Here is a 15,965-nt window from a genome sequence, read left to right on the forward strand (position 1 = left end):
AAGGCTGAGAACATAGTAAGTTCTGACAAAGAAGCCGAGATATTTGGTTTGTTAAAAAAAGTTTTTTTAGGTACTATAGAAATCCAAGTATGTACAGGAACCTGAATTTTATTAGTGTATCTGGCCCGTGGTTACAATATTATAGTCTGCTAGGCTTAACAGACTTTTTATCATTGAGATGTTTCCGGAAGAAAGTTTGAATTTGCTGCCAGGCATCTACCTGTGCTCTTGAGTGAGCCCTTGGCTCTCCCCCATAAAACACTGGTTGGTTCAGCACTCCATGCACAGAAGATATAGAAGGAGGAAAGTAAGGTGGGTCAATACAATGACCAGTTCCTGAGTAGCAGATTATCTGGGGTCTGTTTTTCCCATGGGCTTGTAACCGTTCAGAGGCTATCTGAGCATAGAAGTCACTCTTCCAGCTCTGATCATCCATGCCCACAATAAACAGGAAGGGCCCCTGGGCCTTTTCCAGTGGAATAAGACTTTGACTGTTGGGTTCCTCCAGGGGATTGTCCCAAGTATCCATAAAATCAAAAAGGCCTGATTCAGTGATTTTATGTTTCTTTAAGTCATAGTCAAGACTAGGAATAGTCATATCCTTGTAATGCAGAGGCACCATTGTGTTGGCCACACAGGTATTGATAAGGACCGTAGCTGTGATGCCTTTCAAGAAAGAGGCCATTGAGAGACACAGATCACCTCCTTTGGAGAAACCAAGAAGCCCAATACTGGGGCCTTTCACCTGGTGGAGAAAAAGAGAACAAACCAGAATTTTTAAATAGGAATGTCAACAGTAATTTTTATATTCTGTAGGAAGTTTTCTGAAATGTCATTTGCTTACTTTATGCAACAATACTCAAAGTTTAATAATCAAATCAAATGATTTCCTAGTACAAGGACCTTTCACTAACATTGTTAAAAAGATTTTGTTATTCTACTTTTTTATATATATATATATTTTCATTAACATTTATAGGGAATGAGTCAAGAGTATATACAGAAGCCCATAAATCCTATACCTAATTTTTAAAAGTTATAAATCAAATGAAAAAATTGTTAAATAAAATATATTTTGTGTGCATGTGTAAGCCTTTGTTTATTATTTGGTGGGTAGGGGTACTTTCTACTTCTTTTCATAACAAATTTGCATATAAAATATTATTTTTCCTATTTACACATGATGAAACAGACCCTGAGTCTATTTCATAAAGTATATTTTTTATCCTACTTTGATAAACATACCTCCCAACAATGTATAGGGTCAGGTTCAAGATTTTAAATTTGAGAATTCCTGAGAGTTATTTACTACAATGTGGCATTGGGGAGAGCCAGCCCCTGTCTAGTGCCTAGTACCTAACCCATCCCTGGCCCTGTCAAGAACCTGTCAAGTGCCTCACATTCATGTGGACACCCCATATTACATGTTTAAAGCCTGAGTGTATTCACATTGACAGACAAGCCCACAGATGAGGCAAGGACCTGGAAGCCATCCATACATTTCAGCAGAAAATTCTGGGATTCCAGATACAAAGGTAGGAGTGGGGGGTGGGGAATGGTGTCAGGCCAGGCCTGCAGTTCCAGGTGGACACATTCCTTTGGTCCCTGCACCAGTGGACAGGGCTAAGACCAAAGGAAAGTCTAAGTTTGGCCATCTAAAGTCAATGAGCCAAGGCAAAACCTCTTACTAAGATTAAGGGCAGAATTGATAATATATATATTGGTTTCTTCTTTTTCCCACAGCCTCATCTCCCCTAGATAACCAACCACCACAATTGAATACTGTCTAGCTCTGCTAAGTGACCCATTCCCTGAATTCTAACAGTTAGACCCTTTGCAGTCTACTAACTATATTTTACCATTAGAATATTTGGGTCACATTAAGTCTAAATAGTAGCAAATAATCTGTATACCATTTATAATCATATCAAAATTTTTTAATTTCCTCCAGTCTCAAATAGGAACTTTCTCTACAAAAGCATAATACCATTGTCATACCTAACAAAATTAATGACTCCTTAATTTCATCAAATGCAGTGTACCCATTCAAATGGCACCAGTTATCTAAAAAAAGTCAAAGTTTTCCCTGTACACATTTACCTTAATCTTACAAGTAAGAAAAACTGAACACCAGAGGGGTCAGCTCCCTTACTTAGGATTATAAGGTCACTTGGTAGAACATGCAAAACCAGAACTGAAGGTTAATAACTATTAGTCCAGCTAAGGGTTGAATTATGGTCAGGAATTAAAGAAAACTAAGCAGTCAAATCTTATGGTGTTGAAAGAAAGGCAGAAGTGGAAATAAAAATCTTAGTAATCTTAAGGGAGTATTTGTATCTCAGGGCATATTTCCAGACCCTGGTGTGCTGGAGGACTTTTGGATTCGGTACCTCTGTATTCAGGTGAGCACCGGAACTTACCTTTGGATGTCGTAGCATGAAGTCCACAGCTTCTTCAAAGTACTCGAGTTGCAGATTACTCAAATTTTCAGGGAGGTCTTCAAATCTGAAATAAGCCAGAGCAAGCACAACAAAACCATGTCTGGCCAGGAGGCTGGCCCTGTACTCACAGAGGCCACCACTACTTCCAAACAGATCGATGATCCCAGGGAACGGTCCTGTGCCTGCAAACACCACAAACCATGAGCTTTAAACTCTCAAAAGGCTTCTTGGGTTTCAGATATTGGTGTGGAGCAAGGTGTAACAATGTTTTTGATGTAAAGGGTGGGAGTGGATAGAGGAAGTTTTACTTTTTTTTTTTTTAACAAACATTGGGGAGAAAGAGAGAGAACAATACGCCTTATATCCCCCAAAAAATAACCAAATATAAACTTAAAAAATTAGGAGTAACATGAGATGTACAGCTTCCACCAAATCTTTTTTGTTTTCCTCCTCCCAAAAAAATCTAAGAATGCTTTGAGAACTGAAAGCACTCTGTCTTATATAGGGCTTATTAGGCTATATATTTCATTTCTTATACTCTCTCTGTCAGCCTTAAAGAAAGCCATCTCTAAATGTGCCATATTTCCTTTGGTCCCTGAAAAATGGATTCAGCTGGCCCTTTGTATCTGAGGGGTCTGCAGCTGAGAATTCAATCGATCCTGGATTAGGATGTACTGCATTGTTGGTCTATGATGTTTGTGTCTGTACTGACTATGTCTTGGCTTTTATTTTTCTTCTTCCCTAATCAATACAGTGTAACAATTATTTATATAGCACTTCTATTATAATAGGTACTATAAATAATTAGAGATGATTTAAAGTATACAAGAGGATGTGTATGGGCTATATGCACATACGTGTCACATAAGGAACCTGAGCATTCTCAGATTTAGATATCCATGGTGGTCTGACCCAACCCCTTTGGATATGGGGCACAACTGTCTACAATCTCCTCCCTGCTCCACCTTTCTGGACATGGTTGACTGATTAGTCTTCCCATCTAAATTTAGATCTCCCTTCCTCAAAGTCCTCCAGGATCTCCGCAACGCCCAGTTAAGTTGATGTCTTACATGTTTTCCCCAGTATTCTGGGGCTGTACCTCTCCCTAACAGCACTTACCACACTCATTAAAGGTGCAAGTATTGTTGTCTGTCTTCCACTAGGCTGTGAGTATACTGAGGCTTGTGCAGGACTTTCCTAGTTACTGTATCCTACTATGCAACACAGCCCTTCAATACATATTTGTTAAATGACAGAACCCTTCAACATTAATTGTAAAAAGCTTTGAGGCAGAAAATAATAACTTTCAAATGGGCTAGTGGTACCCCATGAAATAGTTAAGATTGACTTTACTGGAATATTGGCTCCCATGACTGGGTGGTGAAAGTTTTTGTTGCTTTTTGAAATGAAATTCTTTAGATTCTTACACCATTCAGGGTGTTATTTTGAGGTTCTACTAAAATCCTGTGCAAGCCTCTAGAAACCTAAGCTGCTGAGATGAGTTACGCCCAACTCCAGTCCAGGAGTTCACAGTTGAGTGGCTAGCCACCAGTTAAGGCTGTGAATTGCTGAAGAGTTCTAAGAATAAAGCAAATCCTGTTATTTTAGAGAAAAGTCACAGAACTCAGTTTAGGGATTCTGTAAGCTATGGCAACGATGTAGTTTTTGGAGGTGAGTGGATTTGGAGTGCAGGGTCCCTGGGCTCACACTGGGAAGGGTTTCTTCAGAGCTTCCCTTTCAGCAGCATGCGATGAGTTTTCCAGGTGAGTTTCTCCACGAGACAGAGATGTTAGATATATTTAAAGAGCAGGTTTATTAGGGAAAGGGACAGAAAAGAAAAGGATACTTGCATAGATACAAGTGGACAGAAAGAGCTGCCCTGAAAGGGCAGCTTTGCTGAGTCCTGCATGGTTGCAGGCGGGCAGCCTTGAACAGAGCTGCCTCTGCTGAGGGAGGTCAGTGGAGAGAAGCCCTGGCGTGGTACAGGTCATGGGCAGGCAGGAGGCTGCTGCCCTGCAGAGAGACAGAGTTGATGAAAAGCACCTGCAGTCACAGGGGAACAGGACTGCTGCCCAGTACAGAAGCTGCACTGATAGTCATTTTCTCTTTTTCTCCTTTGTGGAGTGGCCTGTTTACTGCTGATTTTGGATACCTATGGGAGATCATAAAGGGACCAGAGAGTCCACAATGGGCCAATGGGTCCAGTGTCCATATCTTTATCCTCAGGTAAGGCAGTCTGATAGCTGCTTGGGTCTTAAGCTTTGTGATAAGGCACTGGAGCCTAGGGACCTTGATTTCGATAGCTGGGTGAATGATCATGTTAATTCCTTCTAATCCCTGTGAGTCAGGTTTTAAACTTGTGATGCTTCCTTTAGGCTTTCTATTTCCTTCATCAGCAACACTAACATTTTTATATAGTAGGGCGTTTGAGTCAGGAATTGGTTGGAAGGAGTAGGTCAGGGTCTAGTTCCCAGGCTGCTTTTTACCTAGCAAGCACCTTGCTTTTATCAGTATTTAGACTAGGATTTCCCTAATGCTGCAGACACTTTGAAGAAATATTTCTGTCCTGTGCATGGTGGATGTTCAGTAGCATCTCTGGTCTCTACCTCCTAGATATTGATAGCAAAACCCTCTCAGTTGTGGTACCCAAAATATCACAAGATATTGCCAAATGTCCCTTGAACTCAAGGCAAGACAAGATTCACCCCAAGCTGAGAAGCACTAACAAACTGTTTAGGATAGGGGGGTGAGGGGAGGGGACATCAGGGTTTTATTTATTTATTTATTTTAAAGATTTATTTATTTGTGCATACAGAACTGGGATACAGGCCAGAGGCTCAGGGGCGGCAAGAGGCTTCACCAGAGACAGAGTGGGGAGCAGAACAGGCAGATCAACGAAGTACACTGCTTAGGGGAGCAGCGGGCGGGTCAGGAGAGGTCTGCCACACCATGTGGTCACCTCCAGGGCAGGCGGGAATCAAGTGGCTTTAGCTTCTCAGTGCTGTGCTTCAACCCACTGCGCCACCAGGGAGGGCCCAGGACTCTATTTTTAATGATCATGGAGCACAGCTTCTCTGTGGTTTAAGTCTCCTTGGAAGTTTGATGAGAAAGGAGACTAAAGTCACTCTTGCGCACAGGCAGAAATCATGGCCTATATCAAGAATCTGACACATCGCGGCGGCTAACACAAAATCTAATGCACTTTCTAGAGTACAATCAAGTTTCCACAGAGCACTGGGAAACTTAAAAAAGAAAAACTTCCACCTAGAATCCATGGTAGACTGAGTATGCGCAGTGGGTCGGGGTGGGAAGCCGGGAACGATTAGGGGTGGGGAGAGGGGGCTAGGAAGTTCCATCGGCTAGGAAGTTCACGTGTTCCCAGGTGAGATGAGGGGCCGTGGGGTCTCGGGACTCGACCGGGTTCACTAGAACAGCCTAGGGAAAGGGTTGCTCACCTGGCGGCAGGAAGAGGGCGGCGCGCAGCCGGCCCGCGCGCACCCGCTCCCGCCGCACTCCGGGCCCCAGAAAGTGGCGCTCGTGCACGGTCCGGCCCAGGAGCCGCTCAGTCCGTGGGTCGTGGCCGTCGAGCACCTCCAGCTCCACCGCGTAGGGCGTCTGCACGTCCCGCTTCAGAAGCCGATGCGAAGGCTTCTCGGGCTCCAGCGCCCAGAGGAGCCCCATGGGCTCGAGCCCCGCGAAGCTGCCCCCCAGCGCGGGCGCGCGCGTCAGGTCCAGCAGGCCGCCGGGGCCGGCGCAGTAGCGCGCGTGGGCCCGGAAGAGCTCGCCCTTCTCGTCGCGCAGGGACGCGCGCAGCGTGACGGGCTGCCCCGGGGCCAGGCCGCTGACGGCGATGCGCACCGGCTGGTCCCAGCAGCAGTGGCCGGCGGGCTCCACCGTCACCGTCACCGCCATCCCGACCCAGCAAGACCGCCGGCGGGACGCCCAGCCAAAAGCGGAAAGCCACACCACAGCCCCACCCAAGGACAAGAAAAGCCAAGCACAAAGCCGCCCCAAGACGACCAGGAGCACCTCAAACCCCTCGACAAACCGCACTGCACAGGGCAAAACCGAAAACACCAGAATGGAAGCCCCGAACGAAGACTTAAGGAGCAAACCCAAAGCCCAGTGTGCAGATCAGCACAAACAACGCAAAGCACAGCAGCCGCAAACCACCAGCACCCATGGGACACAAAGAAAAAGCCCAACAAACGAAAGCTCAAAACAGAGAGAAAGGAGTCAAAGAACCATGACAAGAAGACCACAGCGACCTGGCAAAGGCAACCTAAAAAAAAAAATGAAGTAAAATATACGCCAAAAAAAGTGCCCAACAGCCAAGCCTAAAGCAACAACACCCACAACACAGAAAAGATCCAGAAGCGGGATCACCAACCAGCACAACACCCAAAATCGGCACTTACACTTCACAAAAGCAACGAGAAACGGAGTCCAACAAAACCCCCTACCTGATACCGACGCCACTAAAAAGAAGAGAAATGTCTCCAGTCACATCAGGGAAAAGCAGCTGCCGGGGTGCAGGGGAAAATTCCCAACCTCTTTGGGTTCTTACTGAAATTGCTCAGCAAACAAATTAACATCAGAAAGATTCGTAGGAGATAAAGACTAATGAGTATTATGGAGAAGTTACGTGGCTGCAAATTCCAGAGTAAATGGGATAAAGAAGGTTTATCTTGAGCTAAGGACTGGTTTAGGGAGCGGTCTGGGGGATTAAGGGAGTGAGACTTTACATGACCAGGTAAAGATGACTTCATAGGACAAAAACCTTGCCTCTAGATATTTGCCCTGCTTATATCTAGATGCGGTTTTTAGATAGTGAAAGGTGATTTGTGGAGATGACCCTAAATCTGACTAGTCTTCATTCTTTAAGGTTATAGTAATAGTTTCTCCTGAGGCCCACAGGGTCTCTGTTGATCTTAGTTCCACACAGGGAGATGACACATTGGAAAAAGCCTGCTCTGGACATCTTGGGAAAAACCTATCTGAATATTTTTTAGGTAGGCTGATCCTACCCAGCTAAAAGGAGGCAAGGTCATTCAAAAATGCCCTCCTCTGAGAGATTCTGGACTTAGAAATGCCGTGGAATTAGACATTGTACAGGCCAGCTACCAAGGGCTGCCTGCAGAAGAATCTGCTGCTGTAATAACACACTGCACTAATGAGGAGTGGCTTCATATAAATTCCACTGCTTGTCTAGTGACTAGGTAGAAACTGTAGCATAATACCCAGATATATGACTGTTATCCCCACTATTAAGTGTACAAATTAATCTGTATGTCTCTATTGTAGGCGTGGGGACTTCATGGGTGGATGAAAGCCTTTGCCTCATCTAAGGTAGGAGGTTTCTGGTTATCAGGGGTAATTACACTTCCAGAAAGATATCTGAGAGGCTCCCAGAACTCTTTCATGTTTAGCAAACTACTGTCTTAACAGTTGTAGATTCAATGTAAAAAGGTTGAGCTTCAGAAGCAGTTACTTCGGTATGCTATAACTGAGTAATTTCACTATCTGAATTAGGCTTTAGGATATCTCTTTCGATTCCACCTTAATAGATTATGACATGCTAGAGAATTGAAATATTTTGGAGACAAAAATGAAAGGTAATTCATAAGTCTAAAATGTATAGGAGTTGAAAACAACATTCTAATAAGGTCAATTAAATCACTGGGGTGATTTAGAGTGAACTTTCTATAGAGAACAATGTCAGCCACAGTTATCTCATGTTTAGTTCATATGGTAAAATCCTAATCTCCAGTGTGATAGAATTTGGAGGTGGGGTCTTTGGTCTTTGGAAGGTAATTAGGTTTGGATGAGGTCACAGAGTGAAGTTTTCATGATAGGTTAGAGTCCTTATTTAAAAAATGGAAGAGATGCCAGAGATCCCTTGCTATACCATCTGAGAAAATGGGAAAGAGATAGTTCTCTCTAAGCCAGGAAGAGGACCTCACTGGGAACTGAGTTTCGGAAACTTTGATCATGAGCTTCCCCGCCTCTAGGACTGTAGAAATGTTTATTCCTTGAGACACCCAGTATTTTGTATTGTAGCCCAAGCTGTCTAAAACATAGTGCTTCTTGAATATAAAGCTTGATATCTTTGTCACTTTTGGAAAATTCTCAGTCACTATCTCTTCAGATACACTTGTACAATGTTGTATATGCCTGATGTTGAAATATGAATGTTGAAATCTAAAATTGTCACACTATGATTCCCCAAAGTCTGTTTTTAAGCCAGGAAGCAAGAAGGAAAATCAGAGCAGAGTTTAGAGTTAACCTTTTTTTTTTTTAAGATTTATTTATTTATTCACACAAGAACTGAGGGGTAGGCCAGAGGTGGGGGAGGGGAGGTTCACGTGAGGATTCACCAGAGACAGAGCAGGGAGTAGAATAGGCAGATCTACTGAAACACAACTGCGAAGGGGAGAAGCGGGTGAGACTGGAAAGGTCTGCTGTGCCAGGTAGGTAGTTCCCTGGCAGGGGATAGAACTCAAGTTGCAGTGGTTGGTGAGAATTTGATAGCACTGATTTTAACTCCTGTGCCACTAGGGAGGCCCTAGATTTAACTTCTTTATCTTTACTTTCCAGCAAAGGATTCTTCTCTGACCTCCATGAGGAAAAGGTTAGTTGGCTTTCCTTATGTCAACATCTTTCTGTGCGCTGTTGGTCATTCTGTCAGTCACTGCCAGAAAATTCTATTACTGCCAGGCACAAACAATGAATGTTCATTTTCTCCTGATGATGGAAAATTTAACCCAGTTATTCGTTCAACTTTAAATTTCTCTATAGCTCAAAGTGTTAAGTAAAAAACTCAAGATGAAAACACAAATTTTAATAGTAGAAATACTTAAATACTTTTTACCTTTTGGTGTTGTATACCTCTCGTTGATCTTTTGCAGTAGGCATATGTTGTAAGTGAAATTAATGGAAATAATTTATTCGAAAAAGTTATCTAAAATACATCATTAAAACCAATGACATGGATTTAATATTATCCAGAGAACAACTGATTGACATAAGATTATTAAGCATCTTAAATCTCTGTGTCAATAAGATCAAAACATTACAATTTGGAGTAAGCTCTTTTCTGGGTACCACCAAGGTGTTTGTAGAAGAAGTTTAGAATTTGCTCCCAAGCATCTACCTGGGCCTTAGAATGAGCCCTGGGCTCCCCACCCCAGATCACACGTTGGTCTATTAGTTTGTGCAGAGAAGCTGGGCACATGGGGAAATAAGGAGGCTCAATGTAATGCCCAGTCCCAGGGTAAGAAATGATCTGGGGTTTTTCCTTTCCATGGGCCTGTAACCGTTCAGAAGCTCTTTGGGTATATAAGTCACTCCTCCAGTTATGATCATCCTCACCAGCGATGAAGAGGATGGGCCCCTGGGCCTTCTCTATTGGAATCATGCAGGGGTTCTCACACCCTCCAACAATATCATTCCGTATATCCACAATGTCCAGGAGACCTGAGAAAGCTACCTTGACTCTCCTCACATCATGGCCCAAAGGTGGGATGCTAGTCTGCTTGTAGTGTATGGGTCTACTTGCAGTGAATCCAGATCCATTGATGGAAACTGTGGCTGAGATATTCTTCAGAAATGAGGCCATGGAGAGACAAATATCAGCTCCCAAAGAAATGCCCAGAAGCCCAATGCCTGGGCCCTTTACCTGGAAAAAAAAAAAAAAGACAGAGAGAGAAAAGACAAGAGTCAAGAATCTACCCAACAGAAAAATGCTACTACAGACTCTGCTATCTCTAATTTGTGAATTGGTCACAAGAGAGTCAATCTCAGTTGATAGAAGAACTTCTTCCCACTTAAAGTATATCTAGCCAGGCACATGGCAAACAAATGTTAAAACTCACTGGCAGACTTGGGAATTGGTTATAAACCAGAGACTCATACACTAGAGAATGCTGAGTCATGAAACCTGGTTAGGGTTAGGGTTTCATCAGGTGGGTATGATCAAAGTCTCAGTGTGCTTGGGTCGCTGTGTGGAAACAACTTTTCTTTTCCAAGAAAAGTTGAATCATTTATCAGACTCCATCTAAATATATCCTCAAATGATTAACTTTGCAGAAACAAAATAAGACTTCAGAATCTAATAAAGTAGTTCTTAGTTTTTGAAATGGGTGGGCAAGTTCAGATCAAAATCTGATATCAGAATTTTATAAAAACTTAAAAATAAGCATGCAATGGACTCTCCCTGGTGGCACAAGGGATTAAAGCACAGCACTGTGAAGCTTTCTGTAGCCATTGTAGCACAAGTTCAATCCCTGGCCAGGGAGCTAGCTGATCCACATGGTCTGGCAGACCTCTCCTGTCCCACTCGCTGTGCCCATCAGCATTGTATTTCAGGCTACCATTTCTGCTCCCCACTCTGTCGCTGGTGAATCCTCTCACGCCCCCTACCTCTGGCCTGTACCCCAGTTCTTGTATGCACAAATAAATAAATCTTTTTTTTAAAAAAGCATGCAGGCATACACAGGTTTCAGGGATTCTGGATACTCAGCAACCAAAAAAAAAAAGAAACACATGTCTTTTGCAGCAACATGGATGGAGCTGGGAAAGATCATGCTTAGTGAGATAAGCCAGAAAGAAAAGGAAAAGTACCAGAAGGTTTCTCTCATAGCAGGAATATAACGGAACAGAGGAGACAATAATGATAATGATGAACAGCTATATACCAGAGACATTTTGTGGGGGTGGAGTAGGGAATGGGATCAAAAACAGTGGGGGGAGGGAAACGCACTGGATTATGGTAATGCACATGGGTGATTTGATGATGGGAAGCCCAAGGGGATTAGGCCCAAAGAGCTACCTGGGCCTTTATTTATGCAAATGAGATAGGAAAATGCACAAAATGATGTAAAAATAAACTATTATTTAAAAAAAGAAGCATGCAGGGCCCTCCTGGTGGTACAGTGGGTTAAAACACAGCACTAAGAAGCTAAAGCCACTTCAGCATGTGTTTGATCCCCACCCTGGAGGTGACCCACATGGTGCGGCAGACCTCTCCTGACCAGCCCTCTGCAACCCTCAGCAGTGTACCCTGTCTGCCTGTTCTGCTCCCCACACTGTCTCTGGTGAATCCTCTCACTGCCCGTGCACCTCTGTACCCCAGCTCTGTATTCATAAATAAATAAATCTTAAAAAAAAAAAGCTACTTAATTAGAAATTCTACTTGCTGAATAAAAGGAATTTTTGCCCAAAGATCTACCTGGGCCTTTATTTATGCATACAAGAACTGGGGTACAGGCCAGAGATGCATACAAGAACTGGGGTACAGGATAAAAGAATTCACCAGACAGAGTGGGGAGTAGAACAGGTAGATCTACTGAAATACACTGATAAGAGGAGCAGTGGGTGAGACATTAATCTGACAGAGAAAGTGGAAACAGACAACTGAAGCCAAAGAAGTCTCCAAACAAAATCTGGGAATGTGCACAGCAACATCAGTGTACCTGGCACATGAGTGCAAACAACACCTTCCCTAGAGATAGTTCTAGAAAGAATGATAAAATTAATGACATTGGCAGAACCTGGGAGTGTTGAAGCATGTAGCAAAGGGCTTCTTCAAAGTAGTCCAGGTGGATGGTATCAATATTCTTGGGGAGATCTTCAAAGTCATAGTAAGCCAAAGCCAAGGTGGCAAATCCATGGCCAGCCAGAAGGCTGGCCCGATATTCCAACAGGCCTCCTCCAACACCAAAGATGTCAATGATCCCCGGGAAAGGTCCAGGCCCTAGAGAATGGAAAATCATAAAAGAAGATATTCTACCACCTAAAGAATTTGCTTTCCTTTCGGAGATCCTTCTATTTAATGAGTGTCTGTGATCAGAAGAAAGAAAACAGCTCTTTGAATCACTATTGAAAGGGATCCAAGTTCCATGGGGATAGAAAGTCTCCAAGATAACTTTGCTTCGAAGAGTTTACTCTCCATACAATTCTGGGAAAGTGATCTGCATGATTCTAAGAACCTTTAGCTGTGAGGAAGAATAATAAAGTCTTTCATTAATAACTACATCCTGAAAGGAGAAAATCCATGTGTTCCTTTAGAAACAGAGAATTAACTATCTTGAAACAAAGCTTTATGTGATGTTGCATTACCCCTTGGTTTGTGTGTGTGTGTGTGTGCACTGATAAGTCAGATGTTTACTTTGTAAGAAGAAAGAAAAAAAAGTACTCAGTATGGAGTTAGGCAAGGAAGACAGTGAAATATGACCTGTGCATAAGGGGTACATGAAGAAGTGGAGAGGGAGCCCAGAGGACCCAGGACACTAGAGAAGAGTGGTATGGCAAAGCTTTCCTGACCATCATTCAGTGGATACTGCCTGGTATAGCTGATGCCTGTAGTGACCTGAGCATGGTTATTAATAGGAGAGTGGACAGCATGCCTCGGTTTTTCAATCTTCAGGAGGACAGTACTCACCTCATTGGAATATTATAGTTGCGATCTGCAAGCTAATGCAAACAAAACGCACAGCACTGAGCCTAACATATCAAAATCCTCTAGTTCAGTAAAGTGATTTCGTCAGCTTCACTAGACAGTTCTCCACCCCCACCCCCACCCCCCGAGTCAAATACCGCTTGAAGAAGTTTCTGAAGGCACCCGCGGCCCCGACGCGCGCGAGCTCACAGGCCCCACGGCTCACCTGGCGGCAGGAAGAGGGCGGCGCGCACCCGGCCCGCGCGCACTGGTTCTCTCCGCACTCCGGGACCCAGAAAGTGGCGCTCGTGCACGGTCCGGCCCAGGAGCCGCTCAGTCTCTGGGTCGTGGCCGTCGAGCACCTCCAGCTCTACAGCGAAGGGCGTCTGCACGTCCCGCTTCAGAAAACGCCAAAACGGCTTCTCGGGCTCCAGCGCCCAGAGGAGCCCCATGGGCTCGAGCCCCGCGAAACTGCCCCCCAGCGCGGGCGCGCGCGTCAGGTCCAGCAGGCCGCCGGGGCCGGCGCAGTAGCGCGCGTGGGCCCGGAAGAGCTCGCCCTTCTCGTCGCGCAGGGACGCGCGCAGCGTGACGGGCTGCCCCGGGGCCAGGCCGCTGACGGCGATGCGCACCGGCTGGTCCCAGCAGCAGTGGCCGGCGGGCTCCACCGTCACGGTCACCGCCATCCTGGCCTTGCAATGCTGCTGGGTGGACTCTGAGCTGGAAGCTGCAAGCCAGGCCACAGTCGCGTTCCAGGGCGTGAGAAGTCGGGCACTGAGCCGCGCGAAGAGGTGCGTGAGCACTTCAGACTCGTGGACAAGCGGCTCTGGACTTGTCAGAAGTGAAAACACCAGGCTGTCTTCCTCTAACGAGGCCTTCAGGGGCGTCCTGAAATCTGGGTGTGGCGCTGAGCCCTGCCCCCTGGAAGCTTCTCTGCCTCCAACCACCTTCACTCATTGGAGTGAAAGTTATTGGGTAATCCACTGGAGGTGAAACCAGAGATGAAGGAGTTAATGCAGCATTCCAAGAATTTCAGCGCTCCCTGGTAAGGGCAACTTAAAAAAAACTATTAATTAAAATGTACGTGGAAAAAAGTGCCCAGGTTCCAAGTGTACAGCAGCTATACCTACAACCCAGCAGAGATCCAGAAGCGTGATTACCAGTGCTCAGCATTCCCACTCTGGGCACTTTCCCTTTCCCAAAGCAACTCTACCCTGATTCCAAGAAAATGGGCTAGGTTTTCCTGACTGCATTTTATGGCAATGGATCCTTCGGGGGGGGGGGGGTCTTCTTTAGTGTCTGTTTGCTTTCCCACAAAATGTTTTTGTGATGCTCATTAATATTTTGGGGCGTAGTTGTAGATTATCTATTATCACTGCTAAATAGTATTCCATTTGTGATGATAAAATAATTTGTCAATTCGGCTGCTAGTGGGCATTTGGTGGTTTCCAGACTGGGATTATTATGAACACCCAAAAAACTGTCTTTGGTGGACATATGTGCGTTTCAATGGGGTTTATACCTGAGAATGGAATTGTTTTATCAGAAGGACTTAGAGTGTTTATTTAGCCTTAGAGCATACTAAAAGTCAACCTTTTGAATGTGACCCTAGAAACGGTATAAGTACAGTGTTCAGGGACTTTGTATTTATCATTATAATAGCTACACTGTCAATGTCTGACATACAAATTTAACATGTTCATAAAACATTGGGGCTATTTTCCACTGAGGAACCTGAGGCTTGGAGAATGTTAAATTAAGGCTTGCTCTCTAAATGTCAAAGCCTTGACTAACTTCAAAAGTGAAACGCAAAGGTGAGCAGCAGCTCTGTGGTGAAATATAATCAGCACTGACTAGTTCTGTGGCCTTAAGCAAATTTATTATTTCTCTGGGTCTCAAGAATTCTTGTGCAAGGTGATAAAAGCCTCCCATGCGAGAATCAAAGTTTATTGTGAGTTTTAGCAAGAATATTATTGTAAAGCAAAATGTAATGTTTCATTTCATGATAGCGAGAGACTGAGCCCATGTCTGGTTTTTTCTCACATGTGTCCATAGGTTTGCATATTGATTATTAAACTGCTCTATGGGACAAAAGTCACAATTTTCTGTAACAGATGTGAGCAACACTGAAAAACTTAAATTGTGAAATGACAGTCTCTTCTCTCTCCAGTTCCCTATGTCCCCTAAAGATAGGTGCATCCTACTAGACTTTTTCCCTGTATGTTTCCAGTATGTAAGTATATTCAGAGTGTGACCAACACTACTATTTTGCAACTTGCTGACCTGTTTTCATTTTTCTGTCTATACTCAGGGGTAGAATTGATGGGTCATATGGTAACTCTACATGTAGTTCTTTTGAGAAACTGCCAGACTGTTTTCCAAAGTGGATATTCCATTTAATAACCTCAGGAGCAGTATATGAAAATTTAAACTTCTCCACATGCTTACCACATCCATTCTTTTTGTTATAGACATCTTTGTGGGTAATAGTTTTGATTTTCATTTTTTGGATGGCAAATGATGTTAAGCACATTTTCATGTACCTTTTGGCCATTATACATCTTGAGAGAAAGATGTCTATTCAGAACCTTGTCCTTTTTTTTTTTTTTTTCCTGGTTAGGTTGTCTTTTTTATTTTAGAGTTTAAAGAGCTCTTTATGTATTCCAGTTGTAAGTCCCTTAACAGATATATTATTTGCAAGTATTTTCTATCATTCTGTGAGTTGTCTTCTCATTTTAAAGTGGCAAACTTTGATGCTAAACATTTTTAGTTTTGATAAAGTCCAATTCATCTATTTTCACTTTTGCTGCTTACACTTTAATATCAAACCATTGCCTAGTTCAAGGATTTACTGCTATCTTTTCAGTTAAGAGTGCTATGAGGTACCCTCCCCTGGTGGCGCAATGGGTTAAGGTGCAGCACTTCAAAGCTAGCCACAGCTGCTTCAGCACAATTTCAGGCCCCTTCCAGGGAGGTGACCCACATGGCACAGCAGACCTCTCCTGACCCACCCCCTCAGCAGTGTACTTTGTCTGTCTGCCTGTTCTGCTCCCCATTCTATCTCTGGTGAATCCTCTCACTGCCCCTGC

At 44.0% G+C, this 15,965-nt stretch overlaps 2 protein-coding genes across 3 annotated transcripts; both read right to left on the minus strand.

Moving 5' to 3' along the window:
- Positions 1–75: 75 nt before the first annotated feature.
- Positions 76–6,353, minus strand: ACOT6 (acyl-CoA thioesterase 6). Of its 2 annotated transcripts, none has more exons than XM_004681707.2 (3): positions 5,897–6,353; positions 2,421–2,623; positions 76–745 (listed from the first exon to the last, which is right to left on the minus strand). In XM_004681707.2, the coding sequence occupies exons 1-3, from the start codon at positions 6,351–6,353 to the stop codon at positions 140–142; spliced, it is 1,266 nt and encodes a 421-aa protein (XP_004681764.1). In that variant the 3' UTR covers positions 76–139. The 2 variants fall into 2 exon arrangements, with proteins under 2 accessions (XP_004681764.1, XP_012579797.1); XM_012724343.1 differs by having other exon boundaries at positions 2,421–2,505; positions 5,897–6,000.
- Positions 6,354–8,881: 2,528 nt separating this feature from the next.
- Positions 8,882–13,812, minus strand: LOC101634309 (acyl-coenzyme A thioesterase 4). The gene is made up of 3 exons (XM_004681709.2): positions 13,106–13,812; positions 11,993–12,195; positions 8,882–10,119 (listed from the first exon to the last, which is right to left on the minus strand). The coding sequence occupies exons 1-3, from the start codon at positions 13,560–13,562 to the stop codon at positions 9,514–9,516; spliced, it is 1,266 nt and encodes a 421-aa protein (XP_004681766.1). The 5' UTR covers positions 13,563–13,812; the 3' UTR covers positions 8,882–9,513.
- Positions 13,813–15,965: the final 2,153 nt, after the last annotated feature.

Source organism: Condylura cristata, unplaced genomic scaffold (assembly GCF_000260355.1).
Source record: "Condylura cristata isolate star-nosed mole 26May11 unplaced genomic scaffold, ConCri1.0 scaffold00013, whole genome shotgun sequence".
NCBI classification, from domain to species: domain Eukaryota; kingdom Metazoa; phylum Chordata; class Mammalia; order Eulipotyphla; family Talpidae; genus Condylura; species Condylura cristata.

Excerpts from the sequence above, each read along its gene's own strand:
- ACOT6 (XM_004681707.2), bottom strand. The coding sequence starts at position 6,353 with ATGGCGGTGACGGTGACGGTGGAGCCCGCCGGCCACTGCTGCTGGGAC. Across the intron at positions 2,624-5,896 it reads CGCCCTCTTCCTGCCGCCAG|GCACAGGACCGTTCCCTGGG; the intron begins GTGAGCAACCCT and ends TGGTGTTTGCAG. Across the intron at positions 746-2,420 it reads TCATGCTACGACATCCAAAG|GTGAAAGGCCCCAGTATTGG; the intron begins GTAAGTTCCGGT and ends TTTCTCCACCAG.
- LOC101634309 (XM_004681709.2), bottom strand. The coding sequence starts at position 13,562 with ATGGCGGTGACCGTGACGGTGGAGCCCGCCGGCCACTGCTGCTGGGAC. Across the intron at positions 12,196-13,105 it reads CGCCCTCTTCCTGCCGCCAG|GGCCTGGACCTTTCCCGGGG; the intron begins GTGAGCCGTGGG and ends TCCATTCTCTAG. Across the intron at positions 10,120-11,992 it reads ACATGCTTCAACACTCCCAG|GTAAAGGGCCCAGGCATTGG; the intron begins GTTCTGCCAATG and ends TTTTTTTTCCAG.